The 18580-nt window shown below is 46.8% G+C and overlaps 1 protein-coding gene and 3 non-coding genes across 6 annotated transcripts; all 4 read right to left on the minus strand.

Annotated features, from left to right (window-relative positions):
- Positions 1–517: 517 nt before the first annotated feature.
- Positions 518–14664, minus strand: PABPC4 (poly(A) binding protein cytoplasmic 4). 3 transcript variants are annotated; one of them, XM_051807358.1, is made up of 17 exons: positions 14555–14664; positions 13976–14226; positions 13502–13724; positions 7683–7876; positions 7292–7407; positions 6684–6823; positions 6361–6455; positions 5641–5778; positions 4956–5051; positions 4222–4494; positions 3865–3952; positions 3586–3702; positions 2887–3014; positions 2177–2270; positions 1938–2068; positions 1758–1857; positions 518–854 (listed from the first exon to the last, which is right to left on the minus strand). In XM_051807358.1, the coding sequence occupies exons 3-16, from the start codon at positions 13692–13694 to the stop codon at positions 1771–1773; spliced, it is 1890 nt and encodes a 629-aa protein (XP_051663318.1). In that variant the 5' UTR covers positions 13695–13724; positions 13976–14226; positions 14555–14664; the 3' UTR covers positions 518–854; positions 1758–1770. The 3 variants fall into 3 exon arrangements, with proteins under 3 accessions (XP_051663318.1, XP_051663317.1, XP_051663319.1); XM_051807357.1 differs by having other exon boundaries at positions 13502–14226; XM_051807359.1 differs by lacking the exon at positions 13976–14226 and having other exon boundaries at positions 14555–14635.
- Positions 3314–3447, minus strand: LOC127479908 (small nucleolar RNA SNORA55). The gene has a single exon (XR_007907715.1). It is a non-coding gene; the product is annotated as a small nucleolar RNA SNORA55 (small nucleolar RNA).
- LOC127479903 (small nucleolar RNA SNORA55) lies at positions 4572–4700 on the minus strand. The gene has a single exon (XR_007907709.1). It is a non-coding gene; the product is annotated as a small nucleolar RNA SNORA55 (small nucleolar RNA).
- Positions 5202–5334, minus strand: LOC127479909 (small nucleolar RNA SNORA55). Its single transcript, XR_007907716.1, has one exon. It is a non-coding gene; the product is annotated as a small nucleolar RNA SNORA55 (small nucleolar RNA).
- Positions 14665–18580: the final 3916 nt, after the last annotated feature.

An 18580-nucleotide genomic window follows, 5' to 3' on the forward strand; every position in this document is an offset into this window, starting at 1 on the left:
GGAGGTCTCCTCCAACCTCAGCAGTTCCGTGGTTCTTTCTGTCAGAATTAAAGTATATTTCCATAATGCTTTTTATTATCCCAAAGGATCACCCAAAACAGCTTGCAAAGCACTTATGGGCCCCAGCACCAAAACGCAGCCACCTTTAGTGTATAAAGTAGCACCAGAACCATTGAGCACCCAGCTGAAAATTTGGATATCTAAACAAAGAACAGCAGAGCTTTTCCTTAAGAGCAGACAGCAAAAAAGGAAGCCCAAACCCTTGTACTCTTCACGTGAAAATACCTCCCAAACCCTTCTCTTAGATCACTGCTTACAGACATCACCCTTTCATACATTGCCCAAGGCATCATTTTAACACAGCTGCCCCAAAACACTCATCATCCAAAATTAACAAGCAGAATAACTCAAACCCCAATTTAATATATTCACCACCTGATAACTGCCCATCAGTTTAATTTCACAAAACCACACCACGTTTATTTATCAAACAGAGAGAAATGACAACAAGCACAGAGCAAGTTTATTCCTTTATTGATAAATGTTTCCCAAACTTTCCAAACTGGATTGTTCAATTAAACGCAAACCCACAAAAATACTTCCAGCCTAAAATCCTCAACGTCCTCCTTAGAAGACACAAGGGGTAGCTCTGTTCTGACAAAGGAACCCCCATTCTGGTTTTGGAAACCTCGAGCTTCAGAGTTGGCTTTTTAAATAAGATCTTGAAGATTAATTTACAAAATGCAATATAACTATGTGATATGATGCATGGCATTGAGATCTGCAGGACAGTGAAGGATCTTCAAACATCTTCAGCTGATGTCTAGGAAGGGGCTATTTGGCTTCTTTGTATCCTACAGGAAAAAGGGGAGATAGTTACTCACACGCAGCATCCCTGCTCCAGGCTAGGGAACATTCCTGAACTACAAACCACAAGGACTGCAATATAATTTGGAAGGTAGGGAGAAGCTGTTCACAGCTGTCAGATGATCAGAAATTGCAATTCTCCACAAGAAACTCAAATTCTTTACTAAATCAGCCAGTGACCGGAGCCACTGAGGAATATACGGATGAAAATAAGAATCCCAATCATTCTTCAGCAGTTTGAGTTGTGACATGTGACTACAACAGCTTCACAAAAAGTTCTGGGGATGTCAATTCCAGACAATCCACAGGAAAATGGATCATCAAAATCAAGAGCAGGCATTTGAAGAATCAAAAACCTTATTCAGAAGTTAAACGAGAGCCAGCTCCAAATACAGGTGACACCATTTGTGTGAACAAACCTGTGCCCTGAAATGACACTCCTGACACCAGCACTTTATAACAGATACTGAAGGCAGATGGTTTTCAGGATAAGGAACGGGCATTAACAGCCTGTTTAGCCTCAAAGTCCCTAGAGCACCTTGTGGGAAATGTCTCCCATTTCCCACATCAGCAGTTCCACAGGACTCATCCCAAAGCTTTAGTCCTTCCTGGACATGTCAGCTGCAAGGAACACTTCAGGGACTTATACACCACCTTTCTGATGCTTAAATAAAATAAGGTATGTGAAGAACATTAAGTTTTACATAAGGATGCTGTTGGGAGAAACTACATTAGGAGTTTTTTGTTTGTTTATAAAGAGGGGACTAAAATCAGAGAAGTGCTGGACACGGCCCTGCACGGGGCCTCCAGACTGGATCGGTCACTAACAATCATGTTTTATTTACTGATTCTGGAAGCTTCTAAGTGAAGCTGAGGACGGAGACACTCACCAGTCATCCTGGTTCAAGAGGTAGCAGCAACCACACCCACTTTCTGGGCAGCTTCTTTCTTGGCTTGGTGAGCCTGCAACACGGCCACGGCCTCCTCCACCTCGGGGAGACAAACCCAGTGAGACCTTCTCCCTCTGAGCCCCCCAGAGCCACCCCACCCAAGGGAACACACCCATCTACCTTCGACCGGAGCGACTCCGGGGACTCCAGCATGTGCAGCAGCTCGGAGTTGTCAATCTCTAGCAGCATTCCTGTGATCTTCCCAGCGAGGCTGGGGTGCATAGCTTGGATCAGAGGGAACAAACGTTCTCCTGAGGGGAAAAGGAGTTCAGAGGAGTTTCGATTAAAACAAGTAATTTTTGAGATCTGAGGGGATTTCCAGATGGGAAGTCATCTGTGAGCACTGGAGTTTCACTTACCCAGCATCTGTTTCTGCTCCTGGGGAGGGGCAGCAGCCAGCATGGAGGCTGTCAGTGGCTCCTGGCCCTGCACATGCACTGCGGGCTGAGGTGCCTATAAAGGACAGACATGAGGGTTCTGAAATAGGCAATAGGCTGATTCCTTCATATTTAGACAATACTAAGGTATTCCCTCCTAAAACACAATCTTTGTCAAGCCCACAGCACACTTAATTTCCAGAGAAGGACAGGTAAGGTGCCCTTGGTTCACAAACATGTTCCCTGCAAGTCCTGGGCTCAAAACCCCATAATGTCATACATGGGCACTGTAAACCTTACAAAACCAGGATCAAACATTGTGAGACACTGAGAAAGAGCAACATCCACTCCTGCCTTTTTCACAATGCAAAGGTTTGCAGGAGAAGCAAACTGTGCTTTCAGTGATACTCTGGTGAGGACTTGGCAAAGAGGAGAGAGAATAAATGGTTGCAAAATAGGAACAAAGAAGCGAGAAAAATATCCTTACAGGAAACCTGGGCAAAAAAGGGCGTGGGAGATAAACCAATGAGCGTGCCCCTGGCAAAGGCACAACTGCCAGGTTTCTAAATTCCAAATTATGCCTGTCTGGGTTATAAAAGTCGCTTAAGTTTCTATAAAAACACTTCAGTTGCATGTGAAACCTGCTCCCTGAAGTAACTGCAGGGACTTCCCAGCCCAGCCCCTGAAGTTACCTGCAGAGGCTGGACACCTGGGTGTGGGCTGCGGACACTTGAGGCATATTTGTAAGGAGGGACAGCTCTGGGAGCAGGGGCAGCTACAGGTGGACGGGGAGCCAAATTCTGTGCTGCTGTGCCAACACCTGCAAAGGAAGGAGGACAGAGTGACAAACAAACAACTGCAGCGACATGCAAGCAAGTTGGAATGTCTGGTATTAACTGCTGAATCCAAACCATGCTCTGCACAGTAATAATCCTTTAGAAAGCAGTCTTCAAACTGTAACTTGCTACTTTATTAGTGGGCTATTCTCCCTAGGATTAATCCATAGATTCCACATCTTGTGTTTTTCAGGTATTCACTAGAATAAAATGAATTTGGGCGCTCTACTCTCAAAGTAAAATCCATAACCTACGGAGCCTTCTGTTGTTTTTTTGAGTGGTTAAGTGTTGCAGAGGTGTAGAGATGAGTCCCAAACCAGTGGAAAACAACCCATCTGGATTTCCACTGCTGTGCTGTAGCACCGACTGTCCCCCAGACCTGCACTGCACAGCGAGGAACAGGAAAGAGTCAGGTGCTGGCTCTGCCCCTTGCTCCAGGTGACCTTTGGTTGTCCCATATCTGACAACCATCTTTGGAAGCGGAAGTCAAGTCTCCATAGCATGCTCCTCCTTCCCTCCAGGACAAGGGGAATGGCCTGGGAGCAGATCCCTTACCAACTCGCTGGGCAGCAGCTGGGAGGCCACGGGAGGCCGGAGCATTGGCAGGGGCCAGATGGCGCAGGGCCGGCCGGGGTCCCGACTGGCGCATGGCATTGGGCATTCCCTGGAAGCCTGATGGAAAACACGGGGGGAGATCCTCAGAACAGAACCAACTGGCAAGCAAGAACAGTCAGCTACAGGGGTTGTGCGTGGAAAGGAAAGCATGGATTGCTCCCATTGGGAAGTACAGCCACCAAAGGGTCATACAACCAAAACAGCCTCCGGCACGCTCACCTTGAGGTCTTCCTCCTTGCTGCCAGCGTGGGTTGGGTCTCATCTGTGTCATCTGGTTGGGTGCATAGTAAGTGGGTCTGCTCTGAGCCTGAAGAAAGATCAGACAAGCTCAGAGGCAACATCTAAGTGAATCACAAACATTGTTTAACAACATGTTTTGGCAGTGGTTGCCAGGACTCAACACTCAAGTCAGATTAAGAGAACAGGCAGCTGGCAAGTCACAGAATTAACCCCACTGACTGCACCCCTTATTAGGAGTTATTTGCTTACAGACATAAGAAAGGCTCCATGAGATTAATGCCGCTGAACCAACGAACCTCTAAGACAGGTTAAAGGACCCACACTGGCTCAGCTCACCTGGGGCACAGCAGGCATGAAATACCCCCCAGCAGCAGGCTGGAACTGGTTAATGATTGTGTTGGCAGGCAAGGCTCTCATGCCAGCGATGCGCTGCATGTACTGGTTCGTGAGATGGGCCTTTCTCTCCTCCTTCCTCTGTGCCAGTGCCACATACAATGGCTTGGAGCCCACAATCCGCCCGTTCATCTCTGTCACAGCTTTCGTAGCTTCCTCTGGAGAGGAAAAGCAGACAAAGCCAAACCCTTTGCTCCGTCCATCTTCCAGCATCACCTGCAGTAAAGATCAATTGCTAGTGGAGGACCAGTAGCACAACTTAGCCTAAGAATCACTGGTTTTTTAAATTTCATAACTGTTGCAGAGGTGTAGAGGCAGGTACTCAATGGAGAGTCACTTGTCTGGATTTGCTCTGCTTTGCTGTCAGCACCATGTGTCCCCAGGCCCACACTGCGCAGTAAGGAATGGGAAAGATTTGGTGCAGCTCTAAATGCCATTTCCTGCTCACTGAGAGTCACTTAAACAGGCATGTTTGCCCCTTCCTGTCTCCCCTCTTGATAAGGGAATGAAGCTTTCAGTAAAATCCCACCAAGCCCCAAAGAAATCTGTTTATTTACTAGTCCAGATATTTTCAGAACCACTACGACCAGAAGATAAGAACTGCCCTTTAATCCCATGTCAGACAACAGTTCCTTCTTCAGGCTTTAAAACTGAAATACCCCTAAACCCAACAATACCTTGGCACTCGTTATTGACCCAAAAGGTGAGAACTCCTTCCTCAGTTTTTCATCATCTATAGTGTCATCTAGGTTTTTAATGTATAGGTTAACACCCTGGAAGGGAGAGAACAGTAAGACATTCATAACATTAAAGAAAATCTTAAGCACAGGAACAGTTATCCATCTGCCAGAGCTGTAATTTATCTGAAAACTCTCAATTTAGCATCATGTTCCTTTCATACCACCCAAAGCTGAAGGTGTGATAAATGTTGCAAAGGCGTAGAGACAAGTCCCACTGTGGTGAAAGGGAGCTTGTCTGGATTTCCTCTGCTTCCCTGTTGCATCATGTGTCCCCAGTCCAGAACTGTACCTCAAGGAGCGGGGAAGTTTCAGATGCGACCTCTGACACGACCCAGTTCTGCCATAAGTTAGAGACAACACTGCAGAGTTATGCTGCCTCTTCCCATCCCTCTGGGTTTCCCCATTTGACAGTCAAGGAGACTGCATGCCTGTTTTCTCATGTCCTCCTAAACGCTTTCACTGCCAAGATTATTAACCCTTTGACACCAAATACCACGGAGACACCTTTAAGTTTTAACTCCCAGGGTCTCTCACAGGACAATGACTAGCTTATCAACTCCTTTTGAGTCCAGCAATGGGCTGAAAATGGTGCTTAAAATCAGAGAAGGAACAGACTAATCACCTGGTACCGGCTGAGTCTCTCCTGTTTTAGCTGTTCAAACCTTCTCTTCAGCTCTGCCTGGCGCTCAGCCTTCTTCTGTGCTCGGCCCACAAACAGCATTTTCCCATTGATATCCTTCCCGTTCATTTCTTCCACTGCCTGCACAGAGGGTCCAAGAGGAAACTGTCAGCTGCTGAAGCAAGGCAGTACCTGATCCTGTAAGGAACAGGCCTGCCCAGAGCTCACGTTGCATCCTGCCCGTCAGTCAATAAATCAAAGTTTGCACATTACCTTTGCACTGTTTCTGTGTGACAACAGGCTAATTAAAGACAAACTGAAGTTATCAGGACAGATCATGCTGACACAACACCATTGGGAATTTATCCCCACCCCTTCTTGCAAATAAGGCTAAATTTTAACGAGCACACTGCTTAGAGAAGACCATTTTTGAACCATGTTCTCACTCTAGAAACCGTCCCCCCCCTCAAGCCCTGCTATGTAGTGTTTCTCCAGCAATTAACAGTCTTGATTATACCACTGCATGCTGTGGATCTAGGAAACTGGAGAAATGCCAAGTTACCCTTGAATGTCGAGCTAGTAAGGTGCAAAAGGTTTCTAAGTTCCCACATCTAGAAGCAGTTATGCCTGAGGCAGAATTTTCTTTCTTTTCAGAAAAAGGCTCCCATGACAAACCACGTTTTTCTTCTCTGAAGATACCCAAACAACAAAAATCTGTCCTACCTTGTTAGCTTCTTCATGCTTTTCAAAGCTTACAAAGCCAAAGCCTTTGGATTTTCCAGTGGGATCTGTCATCACTTTAACACTCAGCGTTTTACCTGTTACCAAGGGACAAGGTTAGTAAAATATCATAGACCTATTTCAAGATTATTAAGCTTCATAAAATAACCCCAGCCTTCAGCCTCTGCCTCCTGCCTAACATTTGGCACAACTACTCCCACACCTCAGCCTTAAAGTGACCCAGGTAGAGCTACACAGACGGTAGCAGCACTCAAACTACCACAGGTTATGGAATTCAGTCTCATTAAAAGTATTTCTGTATTTACCATATTTGCCAAAGAGCTCCTTTAGTCTTTCATCATCCATGTCATCCCCAAAGTTTTTAATATACACATTGGTGAATTCTTTTGCCTTGGCTCCCAGCTCAGCCTCCCGCTCCTTACGAGACTTGAATCTCCCAACAAATCTGCAAGAGAGAATGAAAATCCCAATAAACAGATTGTCTTCAAGAGTGGAAGAACAATGTGTGACTTGCAGCGAGGCAAAAAAATGAGTGTGTAGTAGGAGCTGGGAATGGGGACAAGAAAGGGTGACAGCAGAGGACAACAAACGGGCCACAGACCAACCAGAAAAATCACCTGTCCTATGGTCAGCCAAGGACGCCCACCCAGCTCTGCACCTCTGTCCTGTCCATAGAACCCACCCCGCCCGCTAGCAGAGAGGTGGCAAATCAAGGCTTGGTCAGGGAAACCCACCAGTCCTGGAATGGAGGGGTAGCAGGCCATGGCTTGGGCAGGGTCACTCACCAGCCCTGTAGTGGAGAGGTAGCAGGCCAAGGCTTGGGCCAGGAGAACCAGTGCCTTGTGTGTCCCTGTTAATACCGAGATGCCTCCCGGAGCATGTGAGCGCTGCTGCTGCCGGCTGTGACACTCACACTTTGCGGTCGTTGAGCAGCATGCCGTTCATCTTCTCGATGGCTCTATCTGCAGCATCCTGGGTCTCAAAGTGCACAAAAGCGTAGCCCTTAGAGCCATTCTCATCACACACCACCTGCAACACGGGCAAGGGAAACAAAAGGTCAGCCCTCTGGACGTGGTGCCTCCTCTGTCGCATTGAAGTGAAAATATCTTACAGCCCGGGGCACGACAAAGACAGGGTCTGTGTTTCAGACTCCACCACTTCAGCAATGCCCCAACTTTTGGTCAACTCTGCCTTTCAGACTCTGCTCCTCATCTGGTGAAAGGTGCCCCTTCCACTTCCTACACTGAACTGTCTGATCCTGTCCCCGCCACAGCAGAATTGGACAAAGTTACCACATCTCTCACCTTGCAGGACAAAATGTTTCCAAACGCTGAGAATGTGTCATAAAGTGCCTTGTTATCAATGGATTTGTCCAGATTCTTAATGAAGACATTCCCAACCCCTGACTTCCTCAAGGAAGGGTCCCTCTGAGACCACATGATGCGAATGGGTTTTCCTTTGATCACATCAAAATTCATGGTATCTAGAGCTCGCTCGGCTGCAAGAGAAGCCAAGAACAGATTTATGTGGTTGGTTAAAGAATAAAAAGGTTTCCATCAGGTGGGTGATCATTTCCTCTGAATTTTACCCAGCTCGTGGAGACATTTGGGGTATTATCACAGGTGACCAATGGCTTTTAATTCAATGTTTCAAAGGAGATCTTGCAGCACAGTCACTAGACATGTTAAGTATATAAAAGGTTTCACAGACTATTTAAATTTACATTATAGCAATATTTTAACCAGCACAGTAAAATGGATGTCAAAGAGCCTGGGGTCTATTAGCTATATTCATAATTATTATAAAGGTAAATTGCTCCATCAAAAGGAGGAAAGGAAACTCAGGAAAGCCTGTTAAAAAATGGAAGCGATAAAAGTGACTGTTTGGCTGTTTTTCTTTTCATGAAACTCATATCTACCCGTACTCATTTCTATTCAGAGAAAGGATCATCCCCCTGTCAGCTCAGGGGAAATGTGCACGAACACGTGGCTGGCAGGGAGGACAACATGAGTCAGCTTCTACAACTTCTGTGGCCAAAAAATGATTCCCAAGTTGCTCAAGCTAAAGATGACAGCAAGAGTTGACAAAATTCTGGGAAAAAAAGTCCATATACCCAATCTGATTAAAGGGAAGTGTTTATCTAAACTCTCAAAGCCCAGCACTGTCATTCTAACCCACACTGAAACCCCCCTCCATGGTGCTATTTCTGCTGCCTACTGGTATATTAAAAGGATCATTACGTACACACATCAGGATCTTGTTCATAAAATTGAGATGCTTGGATTGTTCTGGGCCAGAAAACACTCCCAGCATGGAGTGAGCCGAGAAAAAGAAAGACTCTTAATTCCCAGCATGAAGCAGAGAAAGAGATGGAAAGACATGCATTAAAATCAAGGAATATTAACAGGGCAGAACCAAGGTTTTCCAAATTTGTTTGGCTCAGTTCTTCCAGGCCACCTTCACCCTATAATACTTGCTGATTAAATTCTAGGAGGAGAAAATTCAATTCAAGCAGCTTCCTTCCTCTGCTTGTGCAGAGAAACTACTTAGCATGTCCCAAAACTACCTCTAGGAATTCCAGTGGGACATTGCCTACCAAAGCCTCCTGCACTTCCTTCCCCCTTCAACTGCTGCATGGAAATTTCTCAGAATTTTTCATGTGCTTTGAAATGTTTTTTTTTGTTGCTGTTGCTTCTTAAATTGAAGTGGGGCCATCACTGTTTCCCCCAGTCCTTCACACATAAATCCAGCTGGAAACAAGCTCTGCTGGACTTCATTCCTGAAGGAGCCAGCCTTGAAAAACAATAATAATTTAAGGATTCTACCAGCTCTGTTTAGTCAAAGGTGTTAAGTGCAATTAACTGCCATGCTAAAATGATTTCTCAGCTGCTGCTCCAAGCCCATGCAACCGAGGTTCTTCCTGCAGTCCATTCCTAGTAGGCAGTTTAGCAGCCGACCTGGTCCAGCTTGTCAAATTTGGCAGTGTTTATTTATAGCAGGCAGAGGTCCTGCAGAAGTATGTGTTGGCAAGGACACAAACTGGTTGTATATACCATTTGCAGCAGAAACAGGCTCCTGCTGAAAGGTGACAAGCAGATGCAGCAGTGGCATGTAACCAGAGGGAGCTGTGAAGGCTCCACAGAGCCAGCGAGGTCCAGAGGAGTGAGGAACTTACTCCCAGTCCTTTCAAGCTTCCTAAGCATATACTTAAGCAGATACTATTGCAGTGCTCTTTCAATAGGTTGCTACTGTTCCACTCTATCATTACACTCCTCTTAAATTCCCTCAGACACTTCTTGTGAGCAGTGAAAGCCCTACATGGATTGAGGGAGGTGTGCCATACCCAGAGGTGGAAATGCAATCCCCATTCCACCAGGACCTCAGAAAACCTGTAAAGGATCAGCAGGACTTCTGTGAGTGACTCACATTAAGCACATCTGATTCATTTCCTTAATCTGAGCAAACACCTTCTCGTTTTCTTCTATTTAAGACACAAAGCTTCAGTTATTTCAGTTCCTGTATCTGTTTCTCTCCCACTGGTTCCTGTCATCCTTCCAGCAGACTCAAATGCAACTCATACAGAACACTATACACACTCTTAACCCCTTCCAGGCTTCCTTTTCATTCCTCTTCCATGGCCTTCTGGATAGGGAAAGCATATGAACACTCACTGCAGTTTGCCTCAGGTTTCAAAGTAATTAACCTCCCTTACAGGCTCCCAGAGCTAACACAATGCTGGAATTAGTGACTGTGGTTGAGCAGCAATAAGACAGATAACCACACACATGAAGATTCACCCAGGAGAAACCCCACACAAGTTTTATTCTAAAACACAGATGCTCTGCAAACCCCGGGGGCTCTCACTTAGGTCACCAAGCAAAAAAGGCTGACAACCCGAGCACACAGCACAGATTTAACCACTTATTTTTTTAAAAAGTGAGGGTGCACAGAGAACACAAATCCCTCACTCACTGAAATTACAACGAAATGCTCTGCAATAAAGCACTATGTCAGCCCCCACTCTTCCCTTTTAACTTCACACTTGCATTTACATTACACTGTCTTCTCTTCAAGGAAGAGAAGAGTGAAAAAGTTTCTCTGTACTCTTCTACACCTTGCTTCTTTACAGACTCTTATCTATTCCCAGCTCCGGGTTCCTTCTTGGCTTGGGAAGCATTTTGTTTCCTCTGCTTTCAGAACATCTTATCTCTGTAGCCATATTAAAGTTTCTCTGCTTCATTGCCTGAGTTGTCATGTCATGACTGTCAATGTTAGGAAACCCTGGAATGGAACTAAATTGCACGAGGAACACATGAAAAGGGAAATTCAGCTTTTCTTTCAAATTAGATGAGTTTGTTTTCTTTCCCTTCTTCACAGTCAGAAAGAAAAAATATTAAAAACCACAGCTGAGCCTGAACTAGCCAGAACTTTGAAGTGTTTCCTTACTCTGCCTATCACAGTAAAACAGGCTCAGTATCCAGCATTCCCTGGTTACTACAGCAAAGAACTGCCATCAAAACCAGCAGAGCTCATTTTCCCTAAAAACGTCTCTGCAGCAGACTGACAGTCAGACAAAGCACGTCCAGAAAGCAGCTCCTTCCAGGGTCAAGCATCACTCCCCCACCGAGCAAAAATGTAAATAAAAACACAAGCTTTGACCCAGTTTGGACACAGGAACTCTGGGAGTGCAGAGCATGCTCAGGATGTGACAGCGTGAGCTCCTCATGGCTCACAGAATGGGGAAGAGTTCTGGCTACTTGACTTGCTCTGTGGCCATAAGGACACAGTCCTACTCACCACACAAAATGAGTTAAAACACTGTTCTCTTCAGGTTTACAAAGCACTCATCCTTCCACAAAAGGTGCCAGGGACATGTAAACCATCACGTATCAGCCTCTTTTAACACCTACTGCCACTTCAAACATACAATGTGTCCGTAAGAACTTCTCTAAAAGTTTGCAGAGCACAAAACTTCCTGATTAAGAGGTATTTTGTAGCACCTCCTCTCACTCACAAATCAAACCAGACCCCTACAGTGCTCCAGAACACCTCCCATGTTTTCACAGATTCAGTGCAATGAAGTCCAAGTGCATTTCTGATTATGCATTCCTGGAAGAAAACACAGACCCCTCCTCCTCTCAGGAAGCCTCGTTCAGGCAGGGCTTTGTACTGCCACCTTAAAAACATCCCCAATTTCTGCATTTCACAATAAAAAACTATATGCTTTGTGTTTTGGAAGGGCTGTTTCATGTTCTGCTGCATTACATGTAGTACAGCAGCTGTTTTGTTTTTTTTTTATTTAAGCAGTTTGCCAGACAGAAGAAACCAGGAGCATTTCAGAGGAGTTTTCAGGAGGGTAGGAGGACTTTGACTATTTCTCTGTCCCGATATTAACTCAATGATTAGGTTTAAATCACTTGACCTTCTGGGACCTATTAGTAACAAGACACCACTTACTTGGTTTAAGTATCACTTCAAGTGCAGGAGCTTCCTAAAATGTCTGCTGCCTCACCAGGAGCCCAGAATGGTGCAACCTCCCTCTAAATTCCTGCCTATTTATTACCATAAAAGATTACCTTGGAATATACTGCAAAGCCACCTATTTGTACGAGGTGCAGAACTTTTCTCCTAAAGCAAGCACGTGTGACCAGCCGCTCTTCCCTTTTTACATCATCACTCCACGTGTTAAACAGCTTTGCTATACACTTTAGGAGAACTTTATCTAGATTTTTGCACCCCATCTCCCCAGCATTTTCCTGATCCAAGCTCGGAGTTCTTAGCTTTATTTCTGCTACTTGTTTTTATTTCTCTTTCCCTGCAAACTGAGGTTATGTAGCCCAGGCAAAGGCAGGTGAGCTGGGATAACTGTACCTTTGCTTTTTCAGCACATGAATGTACCAAAGTGGGTCTATAGGAGGGACTCAGAGCAGACAGGTTCATCAGAGCAGGACAGGACCACATATACGAGCTCTCAGGTTCTTTCCTCCTCACTGAGAAGTTTTAAAACACATAAATACACTGCTTAGTCTGCACAAAAAGCACTTCTGAGAGTTCCATGAGGGAGGAATCATGCAGCGGGGTGCAAGCCAGCTTTTTGTCAGCCTGGCAAGAGAAAGGATCAAAAGTGCTCAATCAGATCAGTCTGTATGCCAAGGAAAGAGCATGTAGAAGCTACTCTGACCAGGGAGAAGATGAAAGTTCTGTAAAAATGTAAAGCAGGAAAACCTACTGCAGGCTAAAGGAAACTTTACTTGCTGCTCAAGTCTGTGCTATTGTGAACTGATTCTCAATTCAAGGGAAAAGTCCATTCTCAACTATCCTTTGGATGTCTCTGTCACATTTAGGTGCTGCTAAACCACAGCACAGAGCAATAAACTTGCACTAGTCAGCAAGCAAAGCTCTGAAAACTAGGGCAGAAAATGCTGACCCATTTTCCTTCCAGAAAAGACATGTTCTGAAATGACCTCTCCTGTCCCATCTTTCACATGCTGCTTCAGCTCTGGAATACCTACTTGTAGGAAACAAACTGAAGTGTGGAAAAAAAGAAGAGTCTGGCAAGGGCAAATTAACTTGGCTTCTGCATGTGAGACAACCTGGTTTCCCATGGATTGAACAATGCATTTTCTCTCCACTTAAAGCAGGAGCACCACTTCCCAAACTGGGAGACATCCAGCTGCTTGCACAAACACAGGAGTTAACCAGATCTGCCAAGTATTACACTGAAGTGAGTGGAACAGCTAGAAGATAAGTATTAACTGAGTATTCAACCAGGGCTAGCTACTCAGAGCTTTATCTGCTAGGACTGACTGCACAAATACCCACAGCCCAAAACTACACCAGAACGAAGGGGAACAGAGTGAGGATTATTTTTTTATGTGAGGAACCAACACACATCTCCAAAATTTAACACCAGAGCAAGAAATAGATCTATCAGAAATGCTACTAAGATGTGCATTTTTGTAGACACCAAGCAGTGAATATTCCAATTCCAATCACTAGAAAGGGATTACTCACCCCTATAATGCGTTTTGATAGGCATCTACCTCGGCAACACAGGCCACCGGCAGTGTTAGTGGGGAAAAACGAACAAAAAGTCGCAGATGGGGCTGTAATTGTCACTTACCATCTGCTGGCTGCTGGAAGTTGACATAGGCATAGCCGAGGGACCGGCGGGTGATCATGTCCCTGCAGACCCGAATGGAGAGCACGGGACCAGCGGGGCTGAACTTCTCATAGAGCATGGCCTCGGTGATATCGGGGTGCAGGTCCCCCACGTACAGCGATGCCATCGGGTAACTGCTGGCTGCCGTGTTCATCTTCCCCTCACCGCTCACTCCCGCTGTCGACTAAGCAGTTTTTTGTTGTTTTGTTGGGTTTTTTTTCCCCTCTCGGGGTTTCTATAAGTCAAGCTTCTTATAAATATTTAATTTCGGGGCAACACTCAAAAGTCTTATTTAAAAGCCTGCCTAAGCTGGGGCCTGCAGACACAGCGTGGGGAAGGGTGGGTGTAACGGGAGGGGTGGCACCAGCACAAAGAGGGTTGGACAAGCCTGAAAATAAGAAAAGAAAAAAAAAAGAAAAAAAAAAAACAAACCACCCTAAAGTTCAGCCTCCTGGAGCAGCAGGGATCGGATACGACGCCAAAACTGATACGACACCAAAATTCACACGCCGGCTGCCGAGCGCTTTTCCCGTCAGGTCTGAGGCAAAAAAAACCACCCTCCTCAAGGTCCTAAAAACCACAAGGCCCTAAAAAACCCGCGTGCCTTATTTTTCTTTTTTTTTTTTTTTTTTTTTTTCCGCTTTGGATTTAGCCCAAATCCTGCAGAGCGGCGGCCGGTTGATTTTCTGAAGGGGGGGGGGGGGGGGGGGAAGAAAAAAAAGAAAAAGAAAAATAAATCTCTGACACGTATTTACATTAACATTTCTTTTAAAATCAGGCGTTCCCTGGCATATATTCTACAGAGGGTTATATTTTATAGATACCACAAATATATATATATATTTATGTGTCTGTGGCAGGGCGATACCCCCCACACGCGGCGGAGGCCTGAGGGCGGGCGGGCGGGAAGGAGCGGCCGCGCTCTCCGCTCGCCCACCACCACCCCCCTCCCCGCGCTCCCCCCGATCCCTCCCTGCCCCTGAGGCGCCGGTACCGGGCGCGACACCGACTCACCCGGCGGGCGGAGAGGCGGCGGCGGCGGCGGGCGGCCCTTTATAGCCGCCGCGGCGGCGCGTGTGGGCCGCGGAGCCGCGGAGAGGAGGCGGCCCGGGCCCGGCGGGCAGAGCCCCGTGCCCGTCCCCGCCGCCGCCGCAGCGCCCCCAGAGGGCGGGAGGACCCGCCCGGCCCTGAGGGGGCGCCGCCATTTTGGGGTCGCCACGGGGCGACTCCCCCCCCCCCCTTTCCTGTTGAAAATGACGTGACTTTCCTAATAACTCTCCTAAATAATTAATCAATCGATGGTAAGCCGGCGTGATTTCCCGCCGTTTGTAGTGAGCTGGCTGTGGTGGCGACCGAAAGGGGATACGTCATGATGGTCTGCTGAAAAGTAAAAATTAAGAAGGTCGGCAACCTACGCGGCCGCAGTTTGAATTAGTTTTGGGGACTGCTACACTCTAGAGAGGCTAAATCAATAGAAAACTGTCTAAGTGAAAGTACTCCAAGTCTAATCCTCAACCAAAGATGGATAATGAATCCTGTAAAAGTAAGATCTGAAAATACACTCTAGGAAGCTAAATCAATCAAAGGTTGTTTAAGTAAAAGTTTAAGTTGTCTTTAACCAAAGATTGATGTTGGTGTCTCGTAGCAATAAAATACAAAACTACTCCAAAGGTTGTTTAAGTAAAAGAAGTCTAAGTTATCTTTAACTAATGTTGATGCCTTGTAAGGATTAAATGACTGACTGTCAAAGAGGGGCTTGAGGTGTTAAGAGTGTATAAAAGCTTTCAAAATCCTTGTTTTAGTGGGGTGTTTATGGAGGAGCCATCCTGACATTACCCTGCCCGCATATTAAAGGAATGCTGGCCTAACAGTATCATGCCGCTGAGTTTAATTTCTTTGAATCACAACACAGGGAAAATCGCTGGAAAAAACCTGCTGAAAATTACCAAAACCAACCTCGATGTGCGTCAATAAACAAAGCCTGGGGGAGGGATGTATTGCTGAAACTGGACGCAAGGGATGCAGAATTTATAGGCTACAAGGACGTTTTTGCAGAAGCCAGAGATAAAGAAGAAACTAACAAAGATAATTTCAGTGATGGTGCTGAAACCCTCTCTGTCTGGGAAAAAGATAATAAAAAGGCTGAAAATGTGGACTAATAACATAAGAAGCGAGAGAATCAATAACCAGTAGAAGACAGAATACTAATTAATGAAGAGAATTATGTAATTTATAGCCAATGAACATTAATTTCTTTGTTTGCCAAAATGTATCAGTGGTGAGAAGTTTTGAAAGTGCATGTTTGGGGAGCAACCCCACACTCACCCAGTGCTGTGAATAAAGTAATGTCCGCTTTCTAATACTAAAAATAGTGTTAGAGAGTTTGATTTATCCTGACGTTTTCAGTAACATCCTCAGGGACACGGTGGCCCACAGCGCCTCAGGGATGCTCAGCCATGGCCCTGGCACAGCCTCCTTGTGTGCCCCAGGGCAAGCAGGGCAAACATTTCTCTGGGGACAAGGCTGTTCACAAGACCATGTAGTGACAGGACGAGGGGAATGGGTTTAAATTGAAAGAGGGTGGGCCTGGATTAGAGATCAGGAAAAAATTCCTCCTCTGGGATCGTTTTTCTCGCTGCTCCAAGCTCTGGTTTTGGAGGTGTAGCGGTGGTGGGATGAGGAGCGGCCGTAGCTGGAGCTGTCCCCACAGCCTCCTTGTCTTCAGGGCATAATTTTTCCTCAAATAAGTGCGAGTTCCTGTGGCAGCCCTGGCTCTGCGCCAGCTCACATCACGGGCTGCCCTGGAGAGGGACCAAGGGTCTTCAATGTCTCCCTGTGGTAGTGAGCTGTCATTCCCTCTTCCCAGGGTGAGGGTTGAACAACTCCGAATGCAGAAGAAAGCCTCTGGAATAAGAGAGGGGATTCGCCCCCCTCCGCTGTCCCATGGCTTCACGCTCACGAGATTCGGCTCCGGGGAGACCCGTAATTATCTATTTCCAGCATCTTCAGTGGAGCGTGAGGACACGGCAGCGCAGGATTCAGTGATTCATCAGTGACCTTCAGGCTCCATGGACGTCCTGTTCAGGGGGAAGTAAGGTAGTCTACAGAGGCTGGTAGCTGGGCATTGTGACTTTTAAATTCTGCATTAAATTACGTTTAATTTGCTTTAAAAGTGGGATATGATGTTATCATAAAAATGGGATATGATACCTATCCCTTCATTACAGTGGAAAAATGGAGCGTAGCAGAATAAAAGGTAACACTAGCAAGGTAAATTGTAATACTTTGCACTATTTTCAGTCTGGATGGTTTTCTAAAGACACAAGTCATCCTCCTCCCGAGATCATCATCCTCACAACAACTGATGGTGCTGGGAGGCTGTGCTGGTGGGATCGTGCCTGGTGCCTGTCACTGTTCTGTGCTTGGTTCTCCACAGCCAGCATCTCCTCCTCTTGGAAACCATGGACTGAGACAGGAGTCTTGCTGTGGAAGGGTTCGGCTCCTGCTTTGACAGCTCAAGTCAAAACACAGCAGATCTCAAAGAACATGTTTCCACATAAAACGCCCTTTGGCTGCAGCAGCCGCTGTGGCTACGCTGCGAATGGCTTTGATTTGAAACATATTTAGTGACATTTGTGCTCCCTCCCAGGGGACTCCCTGCAGACAACCACAGTCCTGTGTCCTCCTTGATCCTTTTCGCTCCCAAAATGAACTGATGGGCTGGGGGTGCCCTCTGCCCACAGGGGCCCCAAACTGCCCCAGGGACCCCACTGCTCTTGGTGCCCTCAACACACAAGTGCAGCTGCTCCTGGTGACCAGCGATACCTGAGACCCTTCCAGTTCACTGTCACAGGACCTTCAGCAGTGCCTGGAGCAAAGGTGACATCTGTTAATGTCTTCATCCTGCCAATCTGTCCCCGATGGTGCTGGTGGGAGACTCATCAATCACCCAGAGGCCTCTCAAGCCACTCTACCACTGTGTGTCTGAGCAGTACCTCAGTCGCTGAGGGTCATCATAAAAGATGGCACAGATGGCAAATTTTCAGCCACATGCTGCCCCTGGTTTAGGATTTCTCCTCCTCAGCTTTGGAATTTTACCAGCAGATGGCAGGCCGGGATTGCACCACGAGCAGAAAGGAGGGAGAACACCCAGGGCAGGCAAGAGCAGAACGGAGATAAGCAATATTTTTCATGCAGGCGAATCTGGGAGAGCAGGACTCCATCCTAGAGCACCCGCTGCGCAGCAAATCTCCCACAGCCTGGGAGTGGCCTTGTCCCCCCCAAGCAGCAGGGAAGGCTGGTTCATCAGGACACTGTTTTTGTTCCAGCCTCGCCGGGGTCAGAGCCGGTGCCGTGTTTAACCGAGCAACCCCAGCCCACACCTTCCCACAGACCTTTTCATCGTGTTTTCTTTTGCCTGAAGAACAAGGATGAAGAGAGTGCTCGGAGAGTTCGGGGATTTCCCCTGCAGGGTAGATCAAAAGTTGCCAGGATGTGTTAAAAGAGTCATTTAGGCTCAAGAAAACCCTGGGAAAAAAAATGAAGCTCCAGTCCCGAGCTACTGCTCCAATCACCATGTTGCTGTGGGGAGAAAACCCCACGGGCCTGAACCGATGCCCTCCCACCCGCTCCGGCTCCTGTTTGATCCGCAGAGATCAGGAAGTGTTTTTTTTCCACTGTCTCTGTTTTGTTTTACCACTCTGGCCCGCGGGGCCGGTTTGTGTTCCTGCCTCCCACGGAGGGTAATTTGGTTCCTCTCTCTGGCCGAGGCCACACCAGAGCACTGAGCTCCCACCGTCGGGTCAGGGCAGCCCAGGCACCAGCGGGACGACCCGTCATCAATAGCCCCATTATTGCTCTTGAAGTTGCTCCCCGCTTCCAGACGGATGCTGCATTACTCCACCACAGCTGCAGTTGCTCCCTTCCAGCAATTCCCCACACAGCACTTAAGGAAGGGATTTATGGGCGGTTTTGAAAGGCATTTTGGAGTGAGAAGGAGTTATGGGAAAGGAAGCTGAATTCCCACCATTCCCCAGAAAA

Source organism: Manacus candei, unplaced genomic scaffold (genome assembly GCF_025592945.1).
Source record: "Manacus candei isolate 608988 ecotype Guabito, Panama unplaced genomic scaffold, ASM2559294v1 h1tg000070l, whole genome shotgun sequence".
In the NCBI taxonomy this organism is placed as follows: Eukaryota; Metazoa; Chordata; class Aves; order Passeriformes; family Pipridae; genus Manacus; species Manacus candei.

Coding starts and splice junctions, on each gene's coding strand:
- PABPC4 (XM_051807358.1), bottom strand. CDS start 13,694: ATGAACACGGCAGCCAGCAGTTACCCGATGGCATCGCTGTACGTGGGG. Junction 7,408..7,682: donor GAAACATTTTGTCCTGCAAG/GTGAGAGATGTG, acceptor CCCGTGTTGCAG/GTGGTGTGTGATGAGAATGG. Junction 3,015..3,585: donor AGCTGCTGCCCAGCGAGTTG/GTAAGGGATCTG, acceptor CTTCCTTTGCAG/GTGTTGGCACAGCAGCACAG.